Source organism: Triticum dicoccoides, chromosome 5A (genome assembly GCF_002162155.2).
Source record: "Triticum dicoccoides isolate Atlit2015 ecotype Zavitan chromosome 5A, WEW_v2.0, whole genome shotgun sequence".
NCBI classification, from domain to species: Eukaryota; Viridiplantae; Streptophyta; class Magnoliopsida; order Poales; family Poaceae; genus Triticum; species Triticum dicoccoides.
The window spans coordinates 124,087,041-124,110,947 of NC_041388.1; the positions used below are offsets into that span (position 1 = coordinate 124,087,041).

The following is a 23,907-nucleotide window of genomic DNA, read 5'->3' on the forward strand; positions in this document are numbered from 1 at the left end:
ACCTGAATCGTCTTTCATAGGTTGGTACCCAGAATTTCCACATGTTCATGAATGTTCTGCTTGTGGAGCTAATCATTTTCCTATAGGTTTTCAAAGTTCCATAATTGTCATCACAAAGAAACCTTCTTTAATCATGGGGTTAGTTTTTGAATTCCTGCCTCTGTTTGTCACATGCTTACCACATTTGGAGTAAGCTTTTCAATTTACAACTCTTTAATGCGTCTTGGGTCCCCTTAAACAATGTACTACTCATAGAGAACTAATGATGCATTTCTTTCAGTGATGAACCCACAAACGAGTCAGCGTCATGTGATTTTGCTGAAAGAATCGGGTAGACCCTACAGGAAATGGTTGTTCTAAATCGAGCAGGAGAGACAATGAACAATCTTGGCGTTGTTGCATCCAAACACATGCGGCCGCGTGCTAGGCGCACGGCTACCACATCCTAAAACATGACCCCATCTCTCCACTCAAACGGACAGAATCCGGACGAAACGAGACGTCCGTTTAAGGTCGTGTGGTGAAGTTGGCCTAAATCGAGCAGGAGAGACAGCGAACAATCTTGGCGTTGTTTCTCTCTTTTTGGGGTTGAAGGATTTGGGCAATTTAAGGTTGCCGACTTGCCGTCATGATTCGGAGCATGCAACTGAAGGCGGCTTCTTTTGTCAGTCAAAAGATGCCACCGGTCTTCAGGTAAATACTCGTACTACCCTGCAGGCTGTGGCATCATCATCAACAGCTCAGGATAAACAAACTAACCAGCGTACCATCATTTGGTTGGCCATCTTGCATTTTTCTTTTTAGAAAAGGAGGATGACCCCGGCCTCTGTATCTGGGTGATACATACGGCCACTTTATTAATTATTTTTACAAAACCTTACAAAGTAATACAACAGTAAGACTAAAGTCGTCATCTAAGCACCTCTATCTAGCTGATAAAGGGGCGCAGATAGCCTGGGCCTAATACCAAACAGACACTGCAGCCAAACCTAACATCTAAGACCTGAGATCCCATCCAGGACGCCTGCCGGGCATGGGTCTCACCGGTCCGGCGTGCACTCAGAGGCAGCCGCCGCCAACTGCCACCGCTCCATCTTCAGAACTGTACTGATGCATCAACCTTGCTCGGTCTAGCTATCGTCGACGCCACCACGGCGCCAAACGGCACCTCCTCTCTGCGTGCAAGCAGCTGAGCACGTCGCGGTCGCCACTGATACACCTCAGCGCCATGCTGCCAGGTATCACCAGCCGACACAGCTTGAAGTCTTTGGAAGATCTGTCGTGCGTAACACCTGCCGACCAGGCATGACAAAGCGTAGCACCTGTCGGTCAGGCATGACTTGACATCACTACCGAAGCTCCGTGCAAGACGAAGCCGCTCCACCTCCTGCCTCTAACTTGCAGCGTTGTTCCGCAAACGATGCTCCCAAGAGAGAAACGAACACCAGATCCTAGGGTTTCCCCCGGAGCAGCACGAGTGGGTCGACAGTAGTTACACGACGATGCCTCCATCAAGGTAACGGCGAGAACGCCGCCATCGCCTGCCGTCGGCTCGGTTTTCACCGGCAACCATGTCTCCCCTACTCGCAGCCGGGACAAGATGATGGATCTCGAGATCCGATCACCAAGCCTCTGGTCGGCCATCTCGGGAAGAAGATGACCACCACGTCCACCAGCGTCACCACGCCGGGCACGCGTCGCCGCCGGCACCCCCATGGTGCCCAGAGGCCGACAAGCCCCGACGATTCCCATGCCTCGCCAGCCGCCATGGCCCAGACCCAGGCACCACCAGATCCAGATCGGATCGGGGTCAAGGGCCCCAAGCCGCAACCGCCACGGAGGCAGCACCACTGGATGATGCCTAGCCCTCCAGCCCGCCGTCGAGTCATCGTCGGAGCTCCGTCGCGCCACGCCGCCAAGCCGCCGCCGGGATAACTCGCGCCACTGCCAGAGAAGCCGCAGCCGCCGCGCATTGGAGGGGCCTGAAGCCGCAGCTGCACCGCCACCCAGCACGCCCTCCGCCGCGCCGCTGGGCCCCGCCCAGCCCAGTGTCGTCTCGCGCCGCGCCGTCCCGCGCCGGACATCAACCGCGAGGAGAGGGGCAAGATCCCCGCCGCCACCAATACCGGTCAGACTTTGCCCGACGGCGTTGTGCGGTGGCGGCGGGGGGAGAGATCGACGAGGGAGGACGAGGGGCGACGCGCTAGGGTTTTCCCCGATGACGCTCGCGGGAGCGGCTCGGGGGTCGGGTGGAGGCTCGTTTGGGTGTCAAAGCTAATAAGATTGACTCTTGCATGATGATGGCTTCCTGTGATTCTGAAAGAGCTCAAAGGGCGCCCATAATTTGTGGTTTTTCTTATTGATATGCAAATTAACATCCTGATTTTGTGCGACTAACCGCAGGTAGAAGTTTTGCTGATACAATGTTATCAAACAGATATTTGTGATCTACATATAGCTGGAAGTGCTGGAAGTCTGGAACTTAGTGTGTATGTATCTCGGTCCAAAATCGTTAGAACTGTATCCAAATTCATACTCCCTCTGTTCCAAAATAGATGACTCAACTTTGTACTAACTTAGTACAAAGTTGAGTCATTTATTTTGGAACGGAGGGAGTACCTGGGAGCAACCACTAAACGTTGCACTTCAATAGCATACCCTAACTGTTGTAGAAACTCTTTGATCTAAAGAGGAGACATGTGTCAACTTCACATCCATCACAGAAATCAATTTCACAATCACTATGAGTCTTTTTTGAGCCAATCCGCAAGGTACTCCCCTAAATTTATTTCTACGGAGAACTCCTCTTCATTTGCTCCTATTAATACAATGGCAACAATTCATCCATTTCAATCGATGAATCGCAACCCTTTTTTTTTTAAGAGAAGACATTTCAGACCCTGGCATTTGAACTCAAACCCTAACCTCAAATTACCACTGCCATGTACAAACTTGGAATCATATATATGTAGAACTAGTTAACTCTCGTTAAGCTTTTAAGGATTTGAATATATGTGAGAGTCGAATTGAACCGTGGAATGGCTGGAAGAAGTGATTAATGCAGATTCAATGAGATGCACACTTTTGTGGGTCAGTCGCTAGAAGCATGCGAGTCCGTCTCATCAGAGCAAATATATCGTTGTCACCGCGCTTCGGTGTCGTCGGAGAGGGTCGTTTTGCAAACTTTCACGACAGCGGTTGAGGCTGATGGGCCCGCCAAAATGAACGCTATTTTTTAAAACTTTAACACAAAATGAATCCAATTCAATTTTTCTTCACAAAATGATCTATTTTCATGACACCCATGGCTAGGGTGCCATGATAGATAACATGGCGCCCTGGTCCGAGGCGTCATGCTAGATGGCGCTAGAGTGGTGCCCCAGGCCAAACGTCATGCAAAAGTGAGCCATTTTATGAAATGTTTTTGGATTGGGTTCATTTTATGTTAAAGTTTAAAAAGAGACCAGATTTGTTTATTTTTACGACGACCCATATCGCTGTGGCTGCGGTCAACGTGCCACGCTTGCCTGTAAGAATGCGCTAGTGGAGAATAGAATCTTTGTTAAATACTACTCCCTTCGTCCCACAATATAAGAACGTTTTTAACACTACATTAGTGTTAAAAACGTTCTTATATTGTTGGACGGAGGGAGTAGCTTACTCCATAAATGGGGCCTAGATCAGGAGAACAACATTGCAAAGGCTGAGCTCCATGGAACCTGTTAAAAAAATATCAAAGTATATTTAAAAGTTTCAAAAAATATTCTACAAATACATATGCATATTCTTCAAGTATATATAAATTTTCATCAACTAATTTGATTTTTTGCACGCTACATGAAAAAGACAAATATCTGGCCCAAATACAACCATGAAAAGGCTCATTTTAATGTGTGTTTGTCTTTTTATGTACATCACATATGATATATGTGTTCATGAAATTTTATACATGTATACTACCAAATGTATGTCTACATGTATTTTTTCAAAGTTTTTTAACATGTGGAAAAGGTATTTCCGCTGAAGAAAAATGAAGAACTCTATGGAGCTCGGTCTTTGCTTGCACTTTCGTCTAGATAGAGCAATTTCGAAAAACCAAGACTAATTTGGCACTTTCAGATAAGTCTCCTTTTTCGGGGAAAACACTTTCAGATAAGACTTAGGGCCTCGAATGCATCTAGTTTTTTTTATCACAATCCGAGTGACCTATTTCCATGCTGCATTAAAGTGTCCCTGCCACCGAACTCCTGTACCAACCAAGTGGCAATTGCTCCAGTCCTAGCCCAGGCCCAGCAAAGCAAAAGTACCAACACTAGTACAGTTCATACAGCATCGGCACGCCTTCCACCGTATCCTGCATCATCAGGCCAACTCCACCACGCGATCTCAAACAGACGTCCGTTTTGTCTAGTTTTTGTTCGTTTGAATATAGATTTGAGGTTGTGTCCGGATCTGTCCTGTGATGCGGTGGTCGTGCGCCCAGCGCACGGCCGCATCCTTTTGCTTCATTCTGCCCGCATCTATTCAAAAAAAAGGGACATTTCAAATGCCAAGCCCCAGTTCACGACCTCAGTTCATCACGCTGGCAACAAAGCCAGCTCCCTACACGACCATCGTCGGCATCCGCCAGCGGCCGGCAACACAGACAACTTCCAAAATGAATAGTTGTCCTCATCGGCAACACAGCCAGCGACCGGCAACACAGCCGGCCTCCAAAATGAATGTTTTCTCGTCGACACACTGCCAGCGGCCCAGCGGGCGGGCGGCACCCATGCCAGCCTCCAAAAAAACGGCCACGCCGACCGGACGACCTAGTTTAGGCCTTCGGCGTCGAGCATCTCCTTCTGCTTGGCCTCAAACCAGGCCCTCGTCTTGTCGCTTATCTTCGACAAGTCCACGCTCATGATCGCAAGGGCCACCTCCTTCGCTTTGGTGGCGGCATTGGTGGCCTCGATGTCGAGCTGCCTCTGCCTGGCCTTGACATTGTCGGCCTCGATGTCGAGCTGCCTTTGCCGGGCGGCCTCTTCCATGTCGAGCTATCTTTGCCGGGCCGCCTCCTCCATGTCTATCTTCCTTTTCTTGGCCGCCTCCTTCATTTCAAGCTTCTTTCTTTGAAGGTCTAGGTATTGCTTCATTTGCTCGTCCTTACTTTGCCGCTTCTTCTCGTCCCTCACATCCTTTTGAGACATCATGCCATGGATGAGGCATCACGTATGTCATCAACCTTGGAGTTGGTCTTGCCCCTCGGCCTCTTCAACGCCTCGCCATCTCCACCTCTGGCGAACTTGGCTGTCTTCAGTCCTCTCTTCCTTTGTAGTTCATGGTATTGGTCCTTGAACTTAGGGCAATTGTTGATGATCGTCCAACAATGCGTAAGAGTGAATGGCTTGTCATTGTGCCGGGCCTTGAATGCCTCCAAAGATTGAAATGTCTACACCACATGATCAACAACAAAGTGAACATGCAAACATATACACGGCCGAAGTCTCATGGCCGTAGCAACGGAAAGGGCAAGAAAGAGGAGAGCATACCATGCCCCCAACGCCGAGACCACTCACGGGCCGTGCTTCAACGCTCTCAAATGCGACGCAATACTTGTTGCACTCTTGTTGGATGAACAACCATTTTTTTTGAATCGAGCCGATGCCACGGTTGCTTATAATTTGATAGGGCTCAAACATCTTCCTTTTATGGAATGTTTTGTGGACTCTCGTCCAAAAAACAATGCCCTTTTGTTGCGCGCCGGTCCTCGGATCTTGGCTAATCTCCATCCAAGCTTGGCAAATCAACTTGTCCTCATCTTGTGTATATGAACCCGTGTGAATGCTCTTTCGCTTCTTTTGTGCTTCCGCTCTTTGGGTGAGCTCGTCGATGAACAATGGCTCGCCACTAATATCAACATCATTGCCTTCATCTTCATCACCATCACCTTCGACATAGATGTCATCGTCTTCATGCCATGAATCACCATGGTCGTAGTCAGCACGGTCGTCGGCCTCTTCATCGGGGACGTACTGGGCGCGGCCATCCTGACTTTGGGTCTCATCGGGGTCGTAGGCACGGCCATGCCCACCCTGGAAGATCACGTCCTCCATGTACTGGTTGTAAAAGGGGTCGTCGACCGTGACGTTGGGGTTGGCATTCCGTCAAACAAGACGCAGGGGGGCCGGCATGGTGCCCGTGAACGGTGCCCGCGCCTGCTTTCTTTGCATCTCGATGGACGGCCGCCCGCCGCTGCTGGACCCAGGTGTGACGTTGAGGTCGATGACGGCCGCGGGGCGCGGTGTGGACGGCGCGAACAAGCCCACGTCCGGCAACGCCGAGAAACGGGTCTGGCCATCGTGCCTTGGCGGAGGAAAGCCGGGCGACATGGGCACGGCACGCGACGTCGGTGACTGGCAATGCGTAGGTCGGGCGACCGACGAGCTTGTGCTCGCTGGGCCGATGGACGTTGCAGGGAATCCGGCAGGACGGCCCATGCCAAGCATGAGGATGGCGTGCGCTTTGTTGACGAGGTCCTCCTTCTCGTCGGCAGCGGCCTTGCGCCGCGCGGCCTCCAACTCCTCGCGCAGGGCGGCGAACTTGGCCGCGGCGGCATTGACCTTGACGACTGCTCTCCGTTCCATCCTCTTCGTCGATTCCGCGTCCAACTTGGCGATCTCCTCCGACGTGCACTTCGACCGCGGCTTCCTTGGCGCCTTCTTCTTCACCTTTGCGGGTGGGTCGACGGCCAGGCCGCTGGAACTCGGCGGGGCATCGGCCATGGACGGGGGAGAGAGGGGGCGGCGGGAGGGACGTGGGAGGGTTTGGGGCCAATGGCACCAAATGGGCGTGGGGGGGGGGGTTTTGGTTTCTCCCACCGACAGACGGGCCAGGGGAGGATAAGCACGCGCGTCCCGCCCGTCCGCGCGCTGTCCGTTTCACTCCAAAACCGGCACAAACTTGGACCAAAGATGGGTCGAAAGCGGACACAAAACGGACAAAAGTCCGTTTGCGGCCGCGCGCTGGGCCGTCTCGTTTGTCCCTTTTACCTTAAACAGACGAGGGTGGACAGGATAGGGTCGCGCGGTGAAGTTGGCCTCACCCACACCGTGGTTACAGATTTCCAGTGACATGTCTCTATTTTTTTCTGACGAATGCATGTCTCCGTTCTCTTGACCCCAGAAGGATGTATGTATTCAATGAAAAGGGTAAAGAAAAACATATCCACAGTTCCCAGAACTCTTTGTGTTCAGAACAAAGAGACTGCCACTGTTCCCCATGCGGCGCAGGACCCACCGTGTTGCCATGCATTCGTCGGCCTTTTTGTGCTGAAATCGCAGAAGGGAGGAAAAGGAGAGATCATTCCGCGATGCGCGGCACCCGTCCTTTTCTGGTTTATAAGACTCAATTCAAAAATCTCATCAACCAAGGTACATGATGAGTGGTGGAATATTTTTTGTAGTTTACAAAAGCACCCAATTAATGCTCTTGTTTTTCTCAAAAAATTATGTTTACGAATGCATTAATTGCAATGCATGCATTTATAAAGTGCATGCATTGATCAGTTTTCTCTTAATACATACATACAATGATTTAATGCACCTTGAAGTATGAACATGTGATGGAAAACAACCAAATTAAGCCTTATAAAATGGAAAAACTAAAATTTTGAGACAAGCCTTATAAACCGAAAAGGAGGAAGTAGTTCTGAAGATCTGTCGACCAAGGTTAAAGCTTCCTTTGTTTATACTTCCTCCGTTCCAAATTACTCGTCGTGGTTTTAGTTCAAGTTTGTACTAAAACCACGACGGGTAATTTGAAACGAAGGGAGTAGGAATTTTGTAAGGATTCTACCGGACAGGGGTTTTGTAGGAAATCGAAATTCTTTCTGCTCTTTTGTATGTAGAATGAATTCTTATTCTTATGTAGGTGGTTCTCATCCTTCAAATTTCAAAGGAGAAAAAAACGTTGGCTCAGTCCCAATAAAATTTTCTCTACAAGACATCTTTCTACCCCGTCCCTCGTTTTTATAAGATGCTTTAGAGCTAGCTTTGAACTGTTCTGGACACTGTCTAAATTTTTTAAAAGACTGTGATATTTGGCACACGTGTACTATATAAACAAAACTGCCACACCTCTATTTATTTCATTTTAAAGTACCATACGATCCCTTGTTCTTTGACCCCGCCTCTTCCCAAATGACCCCGCAGGCTCGCCTGAGAAACCTGCTTCTCCCGCACATCTCGGGCGCTCACCCCCGATAAAACTGCCACTTCTTCACGTCTACCACATGATTTCTCCTCAGGACAAAGTTACCATGATATTCGTATGCAAGTTATCAGGTCTGTGTTGCATAACTTACCGTGCTATTTACATAGAACATATCAGGTACTATGCTTCAACAACTACACCCTTTCAAAGTTACCACTGTGTTTTGTACACAAGTTATAAGGTCTTCGATGTGTAAAATACCGTGGTACTTACACATAAGTTATCAGGGTATATGTACATCAACCTCCCCCCGTTCAAATTTACCATGGGGGATCGTACACGAGTTACCGGGTCTACGGTTCGTATATTATCATGGTACTTGCACCTAAAAATCTGGGTGTGTTTCGGTAGCTTTTTCCATAGGTCAAAAATTACCATGATGTTTTTGCGTAACTTATCATGCCTATAGCACATGTGCCCCTCATGACACTAAACATTATGTGACTTTCCCGTGGCACGCCATGTGTTGTGTTCATCCAAGAGGCCCACGCGCGAGGCAAGTGTATGTTTTTAACAACTTATATATTTTCCTTTGGTAAAAAAGTTACCATCATGTTTATATTGCAAGTTATCGGTTATGCGGTGCTTATATTATCATGTTATTTACACAAAAACTATTAGGGATGTTTTGAACAACTTTTTCCCGGGGCAAAAAGTTATCATGCTGATTCTAGTTAACCTATCAAGCCCGCAGTGCTTAAAATATCATGCTATTTACACAAAATTTATCAGGGATATGTTTCAGCAACAAATCCCCCCCCTCCACGGGTCAAAAATTTATCATGGTGTTTAGTTATCGCAGAGCATATGCTTTCATACTATTTACACATAAAAATGCCAGGGGAGGGAGGTATACTACCGTGCTATTTACACAGAAGATACCGGAGTATCTTTTCAAAAAAAATTCCCTACGGTCAAAGTTACCATGGTGCTTCTACCTCAGTTATCAGATGTGCGCTACGTATATTACCATCTATTTACACATAAATTATCAGGTATCTTTTCACATTTGTTTTCCCCAATGGTTAAAGTTACCACGATGTTTGTATCTAAACTATCAGGTCTATGGCGTGAATGTTATCGTGCTATTTACAGAAATTACCGGGGGGCGGGTTCAACAAATTTATTCCCAATGATCAAAGTTACCATGATGCTTGAAATAAAAAGTTTTTCAGTGCTAACATATTAAAGGCGAAAACATGTCAAAAACAGTATTTCCCTTAGAATGTTCAACAATGAGTGTCATAGGTGAGGTGGTTAGCTCCCATTATTAATTACCTGCAGACCAAAGATCAAATCCTAGTCTAAGCATTATTTTTGCTGAAAATCGAGAAGGCATGTGGGGCCATAAATGACGATCACGAAAATTAGGAAGGCACGAGCGGGTGTACCCAATAAAATCGGGGAGGACGTGAGGGAAAGGAAAGAAATCGGGAGGTCGTGCGGAAAAGGAAGGAAATCGAGAGAGAATTGATGGCGTTGGATGCGTGTGGCAGTTTCGCAATCTGCCACACGGTTGCCATATACACATTTCGTTTTCTAAAACGTCTTATATAATAGAGGGAGTAATAGAGGCAGTAGTAAAATTTGAGATATATGCAATCTTAGAGCATCTACAGCCGGACCTTTTAAAGCCGCCTCATATGTCCGGGCGGGCTACTCGGTCACTGTACGGTCATGTTTTTTTACCTAGACGGACGTCTCAAACGGGTCTCAAACGCTCAGACTGACCGACACCCTCATATCCAGCCCAAATATGGAGCGAATATGGGGTGGCCCGGGTATGCCCGGGCGTGTCTGCCTGACAAGCCCGGCCCACCATCGACCCCACGGATGTCCCATAAAAACCCTCATCGGCATCCTCGGTCTGAAACTCTAGCTCACTCACTCTTCTCTCTCGCTCCGTCCTCTCCTCTTCCCTTACCGATTCCGATCGAATCCGACGCAATGTCAAGCTTCGACAGCCGCTCTGACGACGAGGTGGATCCAGGGTATGAGCTTGCCCTCCGCATCGCCTTGGAGTGATCCAAGGTGGACAACGGGGGTAGCTCAGGATCTGCAGCCTCCCGGCCCATGGGCAGCTCCGACAAGCGGCCAGCGCAATCGGTGCCTCCCGCACGCCGTCCCATCGCCCTGCCAGCTGCTGCTTCCCCACGCCGTCCCCTCGCCCGCCGGCTGCTGCTCCCCCTCGTGGACATCGGTGGGTGCTTGTGCCCGCCCCGCCGGCCCGGGCGCGCATGCCGGAGTCAGAGGCGCGCGCCGCTCGTCGTGAGAGGCAGCGGGCAAGGGAGACGGAGGCTGTGGGGAGCTCTGTCCGCCGCCGACGCGAGTTACCGGCGGAGCCCGACGTGGACCAGCGACTCCTCGCGTGGGTCTACCGCCGGTCGCTTACAACGACGGAGACGAACGCCCGGCGGCTCCGCCAGAAGAACGCCTATGCTCTTTGTCTTCGGCTTGCCATCGAGCACTCCGAGTGGGAGGTGTTGGATAAGGCGACTCGGCTAGCCAAGCTCAGGCGCTAGCAGGACCGGTCCGTCCAGCGCCTGAAGGGCCTCGTCATCATCGACGCCTCCTCATGACGACGGCTCCTCCTCCGACGAATCGGACGATCCTCCACCAGCCGACGACAGGTACAGCTATGCCGGCGACCAAAAGGGGAAAGGGCCGGCCCGAAAGTGGTGAAGTTGATTTTAATTTCAAGTTTTAGATGTAGTATATAGTTCTCTGTCGTTTGTGTAAACTTTGATGGATCTTTTGGAGAATTATTGTGTAATTTCTTTGTCCGGAGCTGATCTACGTAGTTTCATCGACGTTGCATATCTCTACTCCTAATAGACGAGTTGGTTGAATAGTCCCACCACTTTCGTCTGGTTTTTTTTCATCTGGTTTTTTTCGTCTGGTTTTTGTTCGTCCAACCTCCCACCACCTCCCCTCCCACCGGTTTTCCTCTTTTCTCGTCTGGCTGGCAATACCCAACGTATTTATGGTAATCAATCACAATTAATCCACGTATGGTAAGGCTATAAACTCATAAATCTCAAATATGATAATTATAGTAATAAATCAATCCAGGTATGGTAAGGCCATAACTCAGGAAATTTTGAATATGGTAATTATTCTCTTCACTTTGTACGCCCCACCCCATCAATCGAAGGTCTCCCCCAGCGCACGCCCCACCCATTTTCCCACCTCCTGATTTGGCATGTGATGATTCAATCACGTAATTCCCCCACACAAAAAAGAAGAAAGATTCAATCACGTAATTTATCTCCACTCCTAAATGAGGAGTCTGCGGCGGTGATGGTACGTCTCTAAGTCCTTCGTTTGGTTTCGTTCGTTCCATCGAAGGAAGGATCTCGCCACCTTCGATCGATATTTTCCAAACATAGCCCACGTCTCATTTTGGGTATTTACCGATTTCCTGCCAGAATAAGGCCTTAAAAAACAGTCTACCCCACCCATTCCTCCTCCCCTTTCATACAAGCCCGATGCACAATTGTTAGGAAAGAAAAAAAACACATGATGCCGCCGCCGCCGCCCCAATCCTCCTCTCCCTCGTCCCTCCTCCTGATAGCAGCAGCAGCGTGGGAGAGACACGCGGCGCAGCAGTGGGATGACGGCGGCAAGTAGCAGGTAGCCGGATGGAAGCCGCGGGAATGTCTCATCTAATCTCCGTGTCGTCCTCGACATCAGAGATTCCCACGCCATCACTTCTCGTTTCTCGCTCACCCTTCTTTTTCTAGATCAAAATCGAGATTTAGAGCGGCTGACCAGGGGCGATGTTGGTGGGGCATTTGATGTGTGTGACGGGCTGGCGGCATGGTTGGAGAACGAAGAGGAGCGCCGTGGTGGTGGAGGGTCGTGAGTGATGACCAAGAGCTGGGGAGGCTGCTGGTGCGTTGGGGACATGGTCGGGCGCCTCCTCTAACACTCTAGCAGAGTCAGATGGCGTTCAGGTCATGCCTGGTAGGCGAGCTAGCAGTCAGCAGCCGAAGTTGCGGTCGACTTCACTAGGCTGGAGCCGAAGGACACGATCAATTTCGTGCTACGCATGCGGCATCCCCAGCACCAGCAGCAAGAAGTGCGCCACGTGCAAGGTTATGCGATACTGGTGCGTCCCCCCTCCTCCTCCATACATGTTGCTTGCTTGGTATATATGGCATAGCTATGAGCGTGTCTTGCACTGTCACCGAGTTCCTGCGGACATCAAACAACAAGAAGGTTGTTTTACAAGAGGTTTATGCCTGGTTTGATCAGAAAAAACTGGTGTTCATCTTTACTGTATTTATTTTTGGCACACAGGTTTTGTTCTCGGAGCATATATAGGACCTCTCGGCCAGGTCAGACATTCATTGAACTTGACTACAGCACCTCTATCAGTTTCCGAATCATGACCAAATCATGGTGCTCCCACTATTCTCACCTGACGTGTTACATAAATGTTTTTTTGCAGTAGTTCAGGGTTTAAGGCAATTAAGGATGTTATTTAGGTTCCTCTACAGATTCCTCCCTATATTAAGTATTTCTCATGTGCTTGCATCGTGGTGTTTAGTTTGGTTTGTAGGAGGAGATACATAGAGTTGCTCTGTTGTATTTGGTCCGCCAAGGTGTGCTACTTTGTCATCATTAAGTTTTTCATGTGGTCTAATTGCTAAAAATTTCTGTACGGAAGGAATGCTTAAGCAAAATAGACTATAGAAGTACTGATGATGGTCTGATTGATAATATCTTATGTACCCAAGGAATACTTAAGCAAAATAGACTATAGAAGTACTGACGGAATGATGTTCTTTGTGCTCTCATAGCTTTTGCTGCAAATGTAAATTTTCTTAATCTGCATCTATTTTTGTGCTCTCATATGGAAGGTTTATGCGTTAGTACTATTGTGGATTCTTTAACCTTTTCATGTCTGATGGCATGAACTTATCTATAGTAGGTACATGCAAAGGAACTTAACAAGAGAACAATAGTCTTTTGAACAAGGCTAATTTGTTACCTTTAAATATCAGGTCCACACACCACACACACACTATAAATGAGAGAGAGAGAGAGATATTTATATGTATCTTTTGCAGGATTGAAAGCACATGATGAGAAGAAGACATGGTTTACCACTACAGAGGATCAGATAGCGTCTTCGTGGATTCAGATAAGAATAACATTGTAAATGGGCAAGGTATCATGTACAATCAAGCATTGCAAATGACTAGCTGCTGCCTTGTTTAATTTTTTTAGGATTCCCCAAAATTTCCTTACTAGAATTTTGAGAAGTTTGGCCATCAGTTCTACTGCTTGGTCATTTTATATATCATGTTGCAGTCTTTCTTTTAATAAAAGGTAATATTAACACCATCCATGTACTACTATTGTGTTTGCGGTCTGATACATGGTGACTAATTTTCATATACATTATGTTTCATATTATCAATGAATATGTTTATTTTTTTATGCATGTACCCTACAACTGGGTTATTATATGTGTGTTGTTTTTTTCCTTTTCACTTCATTACCATCTTTGGGCTGAGACTTTATAACTATTGCAAGTATGTTGAGAGTGTGCTATAAACTAAGGGCAATCCTAAATGGATATGTCCAGTTCGACATAGCATTGCGTATTGCAGTATCCATAGAACTAAGAAAGGACCGTTCCAACTGGCAATGAGTATTGGAAGGTATAAATACTACATAACATATGGTTTCAGAAGTATAATAACAAGCTCATATGGTTTCAGAAGTATAATAACAAGCTCATATGGTTTCTGAAGTAGAAACCATATGCACCATTTGATGTTTGAAGTGGAAATGTATCCATGATAGTTAGTTGTTGTTGTCAAGGGGCGATGTTGGTGGGGCATTTGATGTGTGTGACGGGCTGGCGGCATGGTTGGAGAACGAAGAGGAGCGCCGTGGTGGTGGAGGGTCGTGAGTGATGACCAAGAGCTGGGGAGTCTGCTGGTGCATTGGGGACATGGTCGGGCGCCTCCTCTAACACTCTAGCAGAGTTAGATGGCGTTCAGGTCATGCCTGTTAGGCGAGCTAGCAGTCAGCGGCTAAAGTTGCGGTCGACTTCACTAGGCTGGAGCCGAAGGACACGATCAATTTCGTGCTACGCCTGCGGCATCCCCAGCACCAGCAGCAAGAAGTGCGCCGCGTGCAAGGTTATGCGATATTGGTGCGTCCCCTTCCTCCTCCATACATGTTGCTTGCTTGGTATATATGGCATAGCTATGAGCGTGTCTTGCACTGTCACCGAGTTCCTGCGGACATCAAACAACGAGAAGGTTGTTTTACAAGAGGTTTATGCCTGGTTTGATCAGAAAAAACTGGTGTTCATCTTTACTGTATTTATTTTTGGCACACAGGTTTTGTTCTCGGAGCATATATAGGACCTCTCGGCCAGGTCAGACATTCATTGAACTTGACTACACCATCTCTATCAGTTTCCGAATCATGACCAAATCATGGTGCTCCCACTATTCTCACCTGACGTGTTACATAAATGTTTTTTTGCAGTAGTTCAGGGTGTAAGGCAATTAAGGATGTTATTTAGGTTCCTCTACAGATTCCTCCCTATATTAAGTATTTCTCATGTGCTTGCATCGTGGTGTTTAGTTTGGTTTGTAGGAGGAGATACATAGAGTTGCTCTGTTGTATTTGGTCCGCCAAGGTGTGCTACTTTGTCATCATTAAGTTTTTCATGTGGTCTGATTGCTAAAAAAATTTGTACGGAAGGAATGCTTAAGCAAAATAGACTATAGAAGTACTGATGATGGTCTGATTGATAATATCTTCTGTACCCAAGGAATACTTAAGCAAAATAGACTATAGAAGTACTGACGGAATGATGTTCTTTGTGCTCTCGTAGCTTTTGCTGCAAATGTAAATTTTCTTAATCTGCATCTATTTTTGTGCTCTCATATGGAAGGTTTATGCGTTAGTACTATTGCGGATTCTTTAACCTTTTCATGTCTGATGGCATGAACTTATCTATAGTAGGTACATGCAAAGGAACTTAACAAGAGAACAATAGTCTTTTGAACAAGGCTAATTTGTTACCTTTAAATATCAGGTCCACACACCACACACACACTATAAATGAGAGAGAGAGAGATATTTATATGTATCTTTTGCAGGATTGACAGCACATGATGAGAAGAAGACATGGTTTACCACTACAGAGGATCGGATAGCGTCTTCGTGGATTCAGATAAGAATAACATTGTAAATGGGCAAGGTATCATGTACAATCAAGCATTGCAAATGACTAGCTGCTGCCTTGTTTAATTTTTTTAGGATTGCCCAAAATTTCCTTACTAGAATTTTGAGAAGTTTGGCCATCAGTTCTACTGCTTGGTCATTTTATATATCATGTTGCAGTCTTTCTTTTAATAAAAGGTAATATTAACACCATCCATGTACTACTATTGTGTTTGCGGTCTGATACATGGTGACTAATTTTCATATACATTATGTTTCATATTATCAATGAATATGTTTATTTTTTTATGCATGGACCCTACAACTGGGTTATTATATGTGTGCTGTTTTTTTCCTTTTCACTTCATTACCATCTTTGGGCTGAGACTTTATAACTATTGCAAGTATGTTGAGAGTGTGCTATAAACTAAGGGCAATCCTAAATGGATATGTCCAGTTCGACATAGCATTGCATATTGCAGTATCCACAGAACTAAGAAAGGACCGTTCCAACTGGCAATGAGTATTGGAAGGTATAAATACTACATAACATATGGTTTCAGAAGTATAATAACAAGCTCATATGGTTTCAGAAGTATAATAACAAGCTCATATGGTTTCTAAACTAGAAACCATATGCACCATTTGATGTTTGAAGTGGAAATGTATCCATGATAGTTAGTTGTTGTTGTAAAGGGTCGATGTTGGTGGGGCATTTGATGTGTGTGACGGGCTGGCGGCATGGTTGCAGAACGAAAAGGAGCGCCGTGGTGGTGGAGGGTCGTGAGTGATGACCAAGAGCTGGGGAGGCTGCTGGTGTGTTGCGGACATGGTCGGGCGCCTCCTCTAACACTCTAGCAGAGTCAGATGGCGTTCAGGTCATGCCTGGTAGGCGAGCTAGCAGTCAGCGGCCGAAGTTGCGGTCGACTTCACTAGGCTGGAGCCGAAGGACACGATCAATTTCGTGCTACGCCTGCGGCATCCCCAGCACCAGCAGCAAGAAGTGCGCCGCGTGCAAGGTTATGCGATACTGGTGCGTCCCCCCTCCTCCTCCATACATGTTGCTTGCTTGGTATATATGGCATAGCTATGAGCGTGTCTTGCACTGTCACCGAGTTCCTGCGGACATCAAACAACGAGAAGGTTGTTTTACAAGAGGTTTATACCTGGTATGATCAGAAAAAACTGGTGTTCATCTTTACTGTATTTATTTTTGGCACACAGGTTTTGTTCTCGGAGCATATATAGGACCTCTCGGCAGGTCAGACATTCATTGAACTTGACTACAGCATCTCTATCAGTTTCCGAATCATGACCAAATCATGGTGCTCCCACTATTCTCACCTGACGTGTTACATAAATGTTTTTTTTACAGTAGTTCAGGGTTTAAGGCAATTAAGGATGTTATTTAGGTTCCTCTACAGATTCCTCCCTATATTAAGTATTTCTCATGTGCTTGCATCGTGGTGTTTAGTTTGGTTTGTAGGAGGAGATACATAGAGTTGCTCTGTTGTATTTGGTCCGCCAAGGTGTGCTACTTTGTCATCATTAAGTTTTTCATGTGGTCTGATTGCTAAAAATTTCTGTACGGAAGGAATGCTTAAGCAAAATAGACTATAGAAGTACTGATGATGGTCTGATTGATAATATCTTCTGTACCCAAGGAATACTTAAGCAAAATAGACTATAGAAGTACTGACGGAATGATGTTCTTTGTGCTCTCATAGCTTTTGCTGCAAATGTAAATTTTCTTAATCTGCATCTATTTTTGTGCTCTCATATGGAAGGTTTATGCGTTAGTACTATTGCGGATTCTTTAACCTTTTCATGTCTGATGGCATGAACTTATCTATAGTAGGTACATGCAAAGGAACTTAACAAGAGAACAATAGTCTTTTGAACAAGGCTAATTTGTTACCTTTAAATATCAGGTCCACACACCACACACACACTATAAATGAGAGAGAGAGAGATATTTATATGTATCTTTTGCAGGATTGACAGCACATGATGAGAAGAAGACATGGTTTACCACTACAGAGGATCGGATAGCGTCTTCGTGGATTCAGATAAGAATAACATTGTAAATGGGCAAGGTATCATGTACAATCAAGCATTGCAAATGACTAGCTGCTGCCTTGTTTAATTTTTTTAGGATTGCCCAAAATTTCCTTACTAGAATTTTGAGAAGTTTGGCCATCAGTTCTACTGCTTGGTCATTTTATATATCATGTTGCAGTCTTTCTTTTAATAAAAGGTAATATTAACACCATCCATGTACTATTATTGTGTTTGCGGTCTGATACATGGTGACTAATTTTCATATACATTATGTTTCATATTATCAATGAATATGTTTATTTTTTTATGCATGGACCCTACAACTGGGTTATTATATGTGTGCTGTTTTTTTCCTTTTCACTTCATTACCATCTTTGGGCTGAGACTTTATAACTATTGCAATTATGTTGAGAGTGTGCTATAAACTAAGGGCAATCCTAAATGGATATGTCCAGTTCGACATAGCATTGCATATTGCAGTATCCACAGAACTAAGAAAGGACCGTTCCAACTGGCAATGAGTATTGGAAGGTATAAATACTACATAACATATGGTTTCAGAAGTATAATAACAAGCTCATATGGTTTCAGAAGTATAATAACAAGCTCATATGGTTTCTGAAGTAGAAACCATATGCACCATTTGATGTTTGAAGTGGAAATGTATCCATGATAGTTAGCTGTTGTTGTCAACGATAAAAATTGGAAGAAAATTAATAAAGCCATTTTCATTGAAGAATAATTGGAGGGTAGCACCCCACCGGTTGTTATATTACTTGCAGGACGAGATATTTTGATCGAACAGATAAAAACAGAGAGATAAAGAGCTAAAACAAAAATATGGGGGGAAAATATGGGGGGCTGGTCAGCATGCTAGGTCAGAGCAAAGCGAAAAACTGTATAAATAAGTCCCAAGGAGTGTGATACATTATGTAGAATAGAATATTTGTTCTCCATGAAACCTTTCCTGGGCTCCATAAAAAAAATTGTGCTCATGCTTGTGCAGATTCTAAAATTTTGATTCGTTGTTCGGGCATTCGGAGTTCACAATTATCTAAGTTTCTCTTATGTTTGTTTTCAAAGAATTTGGTACTTTAGAGTCTTGCTATTATATTATCTTTGAATCTAATTAGAACAGATTAGTAGTATGATATAGTGAAGTAGTCTTGCACTCACTTAATTTCAATCGGGTAAAAAAAAGATAATTTATTTCATCCATAAGTAGAACACCCGAGCTAATCGATACACCGTTTAGAAAATTGATACACTGTTGCAGGGAGAGCAGCGCACGCAGCAGTGGTCGAGGGCTGAGCACGTGTCGACATCGTCCGTGGCCGCTGTTGGTCGCTGAAGGAGGCATGCATTAGGTGGTGCAAGGGCATGCTAGTGATGGAGTCGCGCATCATGTGGTTGGGCAAGTAACGCTCGGGAACTGCTAGGCGCCCAGCCGCCTAGGCTGACGCGGGAGGCGCGGTAACTCAAGGAGGAAGATGTAGTCATGTGGAGGGAGTGACGACGGAGGGCCTTGGATGGCTGGACGAGACCCTACATCATAATCAAGGAGGACCCTACATCTAAAGGAAACAGGGCAGTCTACTCCCTCCGTTCCTAAATATTTGTCTTTTTAAAGATTCCACTATAGACTACATACAAATGTATATAGACATACTTTAGAATGTAGATTCACTCAATTTGCTCCGTATATAGTCCGTAGGGGAATCTCTAAAAAGACTTATATTGAGGGAGTATATCATAAGTCTATTGCCGGATTTCTAGAAGAAGGAAAAAGGGAGAATGGTCGTTTCTGCTACTCTGCATCTGCTTTAAAATGTGAGTGCTTATATCAGGAAGATCTTGGTTGCAAAAGTGATCAAATATAATAATCAACACAAACACATTATCGGTTCTATAATTAAATTCCTAAGATCTTATAATTCTAAATCAGATTGGTTGATTATACAATCAATTAACATTATTTGGTGTAGCATGTTGTTTAGCATTTTAGAGTTCCATCCTCTTTAGTAATGAAATAATAACGAACTCATATTAGTGGATCCGTAAAAGTGTATCATATTAGTTTGACGAGGGTATCTAGCAAGTCAATTCTTGTATGACGAGAATAATGAAAAACCAAGTGGCAAAAGAAGATAAATGAGGAAAGAAGAGATAATTTTTCGCTCGAGGGTGGGGCTGTAAGGAATCTGTGGCTCGGGTAAACAAAAACATCTTGGTGGCCATATAGAAAGAAATGGTTGGAAATTGGGATAAACATGTTTGTTGGACATGACACATTCATGAAACATAAAACCATCTGATTAGTCTCTCTCAGTTTTAATTTGTTATATTCCATTTCATTTTCAATCTCCTTCCCTCAATCCTCCCGATTCAGTTTTTTCTTTCCAAACCTGACTCCACCCTATCTAGATCTCGAGGGGTTGCCTCCTGTCTATCTCGTCCCATCTTGGTGCCAGGCATGGAAGAGAGGAGGGAGAGCAGAGGAGCACGGTGGCCTCTGGTCGTTGCCTAGGAAAAGGTAAAGGCCGTGGCACGACTGCCCGTCGCGATGCCGTTGTTGCTTGCGTGCTTGTTTCCCTCCCTACACCCCCACGTCCAACTCGATGTTCGGCTGCCGCAACGCCGTAGATGACCAAGTCTGGGGCGCGCCCTCTTGTGAATGTCCAATTAACTGAGGGCCGAAGGTGGGGAAGGCTTCGATATTATTGATGTGTATTAGCTGATTGTCAAGAAAAAGATGTGAGTTAGTTGAGACGACATTATTCTTGGTTATTTTACCTCCGTGGGTAGATCTTAAAATTTACCAAAAGCTCGTTGCAACGCACGGGCGTTCTACTAGTTATAGTATGGATATAGGGGTTCGGACATAAAAGATACGGATGTGGACGACACGATTTGAAGAATGCCCGATCACTGTCCGCGAGCGTTTGAGAGCCCGGATTTACAGTGAATTGGTCTTACCCATCTGATTTTTCCCATCCCGGTGTTATGATTATGTTACTAAACCCAAGAAGCAACAAAATAAGAAAGAAGTGTCATTTCCAGTCACGTGTCCCTGCCCTTAATTAAAGCACTAATGTAGGAGCAGTTCACAACAGCATCATTACATAGGCTGGAACACCAACAAAGCTTGCCTTGGTTTAGTTACTGCTCTTTCACTTCTCATTCGTTTCACTTTCAACCTGGTTCTTGGAGAAGCTCGCCAACACATGTGTGCACCATTTATCTTTCAGTTATTGCAAAACATCTACCGTGAAGAACAGCAATCTCAAAACAGAAAATCGCAGCTGCTGAAGTAAACATAAAATTGAGAATGTAAAAATAAATTACTCGCGCCCCCAGTATAGAAACATAAACATTGACTTTCGTTCTTGGCTTCCTGGAACCATAAACATTGAGAACTAGTATGAGAACAACAAGAAGGAGCATTCGGGGCATATAAAACACCAATTTTGTTCTTCAGAATTCCACACTTACATCACAATAAAATTACTACAAAAGGGAACAATAATCCCTTTTCTATACACAAGTCAACCTTCTTTTTCCACTGCATTCCTTCTTGCCACCGCAGTACTTTACAAGGGAAGTTACTAGTATTGCTTGTTTGACACTCGTGAGCTAGTGGTCCATGGAGGCGTCGGCGGTCTGGCGTCAAGACTTGGACTTGCCGGTGGTGGCGGCGGCGAAGCCGTGCATGGCGCTGTAACCGCCGGAACCAAACCCGAGGCAGCCGAGAAGCAGCGCCTGCCGGTACGGCAGGAACGTGCGCCGCCGCATATCCTCCGCCTCTGCCCGCCTCGCCTCGTAGAGCCGCTCATGCGCCGAGCTCCTCCTCCCGCGCTTACCCATCGCCGGGGTGGGGTTCTTGTTGGGAGCTGCCAGCGGGGAGTTCGTCTTGGGGCTCGCTGGCGTTGGTGGACGTTGGTGCTTGGAGCCGTCGGACTTGTACGGATGGATGAGCTTCTTCAAGAACCGCCACCGGCCGCAGCTTCCCGAGGCCGAGGACGACCCGGACGACGCCGTCGATGACGAGGACGACGACCGTGACGCTGATGTCGGCGTCCGTACGGATTCTTTCGCCGGGGCGGGCGAAGATAACGGTGACATCCAGTGTGCCCGGAATGGCGAGGCTGAGCGGGACCTGCGATGCACCGACCGGCTCCGGAAACGGCCGCGCTCGTCCAATGGCGACGATGCCTCCTGCGGCGGCATCCGATCACCGTTGGGGCGGTCGGCGGTGGGCGGGGGCGCCTGCGGACGGAGGAGGAACGAGGAGAGCCGCATTGGGCGGATCTGGCCGTTGTGGAAGAGCTCGTCGGCTGAGGACATCGCGGCGGCGGCCGGGGACGGAAACTGCGACGAGAAGTCGAAGTCGAAATCGTAGTCGCAGTCACCGGGGCCTCGTGCAGGGCTCGCCGGCGCGCTGAAGCAGTAGCCGGCGGCGGCATGGAACGACGGGTCGCGGGCGGGGGTGGACGGTGCGCTGACGAAGGGGGTGGAGCACGCGCTGCCAACGCTCACGCCGCAAGCGCCGGCGAAGTGATCGCCGGAGCTGGTGTCGGTCGTGGCGGCGGCCATTGCGCAGGCGAGTGGGGTGGTGGGGATAGCGAGATGGGAAGGTGAGAAAGGCTCTTCTTATTAAGAGAGGCTGGTTGGTCGCTTTGCGTTTTAGCCCTTGATGATACTCCCTCCTTTCCGGTTTATAGGGCTTATCTCAAAATTTTAGTTTTTCCATTTTATAAGGCTTAATTTGGTTGTTCCCCATCACATGTTCAGACTTTAAGGTGCATTAAATCATTGCATGCAAGTATTAAGAGAAAACTGACCAATGCATGCACTTTATGCATGTATGCATTGCAATTAATGCATTCGTAAACATAATTTTTTGAGGAAAACAAGAGCATTAATTGGGTGCTTTTGCAAACTACAAAAGATATTCCACCACTCATCATCTAGCTTGGTTGATGAGATTTTTGAATTGAGCCTTATAAACCGAAAAGGAGGGAGTAAATGTGAATGAACTAGATGAAGCACAACGTTAATTTTGGATGCATAGTTATTGGGTATATTAATGCAATGATAAATCAAGATCGTCATCGCCTAACATTTTCCGATTATGGCGCGTTTGATTGGTATTGCGGTGTTGTTGCTAAGGTTAGATACAATGGGAAGTAATTTAGATTAGTAATTAGTCATTTATGTTATTTATTGGGCATCTCTAGTCGAACCCTTAAAAAGTTATAGAGGAATAAAATTTTGATTTTACACCTCTAATTGGCACCTAACCGAACTCATAAACTGTACTATAATAAAGGATTAAAAAATTACTCCTTGACTCCGCGGGCACCTAAATATACTCCTTCACCGAGCGGTAGACTAACAAATCTTCTCCCCCTTCGGCAGCTCTCACCCTACCCCCGCGCCGCATCTACTCCGGCTTGTCGATTCCCGCCTTCGCCGGCGACCACTCGCCACCGCCGACGCTCCGAAGGACCCGCTACGGTCCGCACCCACCCGGATTTGGACCTCTCTCATCGGCGACATTGCGTTTGTGATGGATTCGACGGGTACAGACTCACGCAACCCCCGCAACGAATCTGCACTGCATCTCGGTATGGCCTCCTTCCCTAGGCGCTCGGAGCTCAGTCATCGACTGACCACTGGCACAACTACGCACAATCGCCATCGGCCTGGCTCAACCCTAGCCCAGCAGCTCGCCAGCTCCTCGTTGCCGGTCATCAAGTGTGACCACTACCCGCGACAGGTGCTGCGCCGAGTTTCGACCATGCAGCAACATCCTGGATGGGTGTCCTTCAAGTGCAAAAAAGATGGGGTGAGTTCTTGTTTCTTCGGTTGTTCTTCAGATTCGTCGCAATTTGTAGCTTATTGTTTGCTTGTGTGTAGGATGGATGCAAGCTTTGGTATTGGGATGAAGAGTACATCGATCTATTGATAGCAAGAAATTTGCTAGATGTTCGTACACTACTTGCTAGAGTTGAGACAGGAGATGAGAATAGAGACGACGCAATGTCCAATTGTATGGAGGCGGGGAAGAACGAAGTGTGCAATCTCAAGAAACCGATAGAGAACTGCAACAGTGTGTGCAACGAAGACATAGAGAAAATATTAATCCAACTAGTTGGAGCACTTATGGAAATTGGATTTCTATTAAAGTGTCTAATTGTGGTTATGGTTTTATTTAGACTGAGAGAGAATTGAGGTAATAGAAAATTTAGCTTATCCCCAAGATGTAAAAGGAATGCAAACTTTTATGGGGCATGCTAGTTTCTATGGGAGGTTTATTAAAGATTTCTCCAAGGTTTCAGAACCTTTGACTGGCCTCTTGCAGAAAGATGTACCATATTCTTTTGGTGAGAATTG

General features: G+C 46.3%; 2 protein-coding genes and 1 pseudogene across 2 annotated transcripts; 1 reads left to right on the plus strand and 2 right to left on the minus strand.

The window, feature by feature from the left end:
• Nucleotides 1-4,811: 4,811 nt before the first annotated feature.
• On the minus strand, nucleotides 4,812-6,764 carry LOC119299273 (annotated as a pseudogene).
• A 14,199-nt stretch (nucleotides 6,765-20,963) lies between these two features.
• Nucleotides 20,964-22,116, minus strand: LOC119297082 (mucin-1-like). Its single transcript, XM_037575019.1, has one exon. It carries the CDS (start codon nucleotides 22,102-22,104, stop codon nucleotides 21,178-21,180), a length of 927 nt encoding a protein of 308 aa, XP_037430916.1. The 5' UTR covers nucleotides 22,105-22,116; the 3' UTR covers nucleotides 20,964-21,177.
• Nucleotides 22,117-22,999: 883 nt separating this feature from the next.
• Nucleotides 23,000-23,889, plus strand: LOC119297084. Its single transcript, XM_037575020.1, has 2 exons — nucleotides 23,000-23,359; nucleotides 23,431-23,889. Exons 1-2 carry the CDS (start codon nucleotides 23,081-23,083, stop codon nucleotides 23,743-23,745), a joined length of 594 nt encoding a protein of 197 aa, XP_037430917.1. The 5' UTR covers nucleotides 23,000-23,080; the 3' UTR covers nucleotides 23,746-23,889.
• The last annotated feature ends 18 nt before the right edge of the window (nucleotides 23,890-23,907 follow it).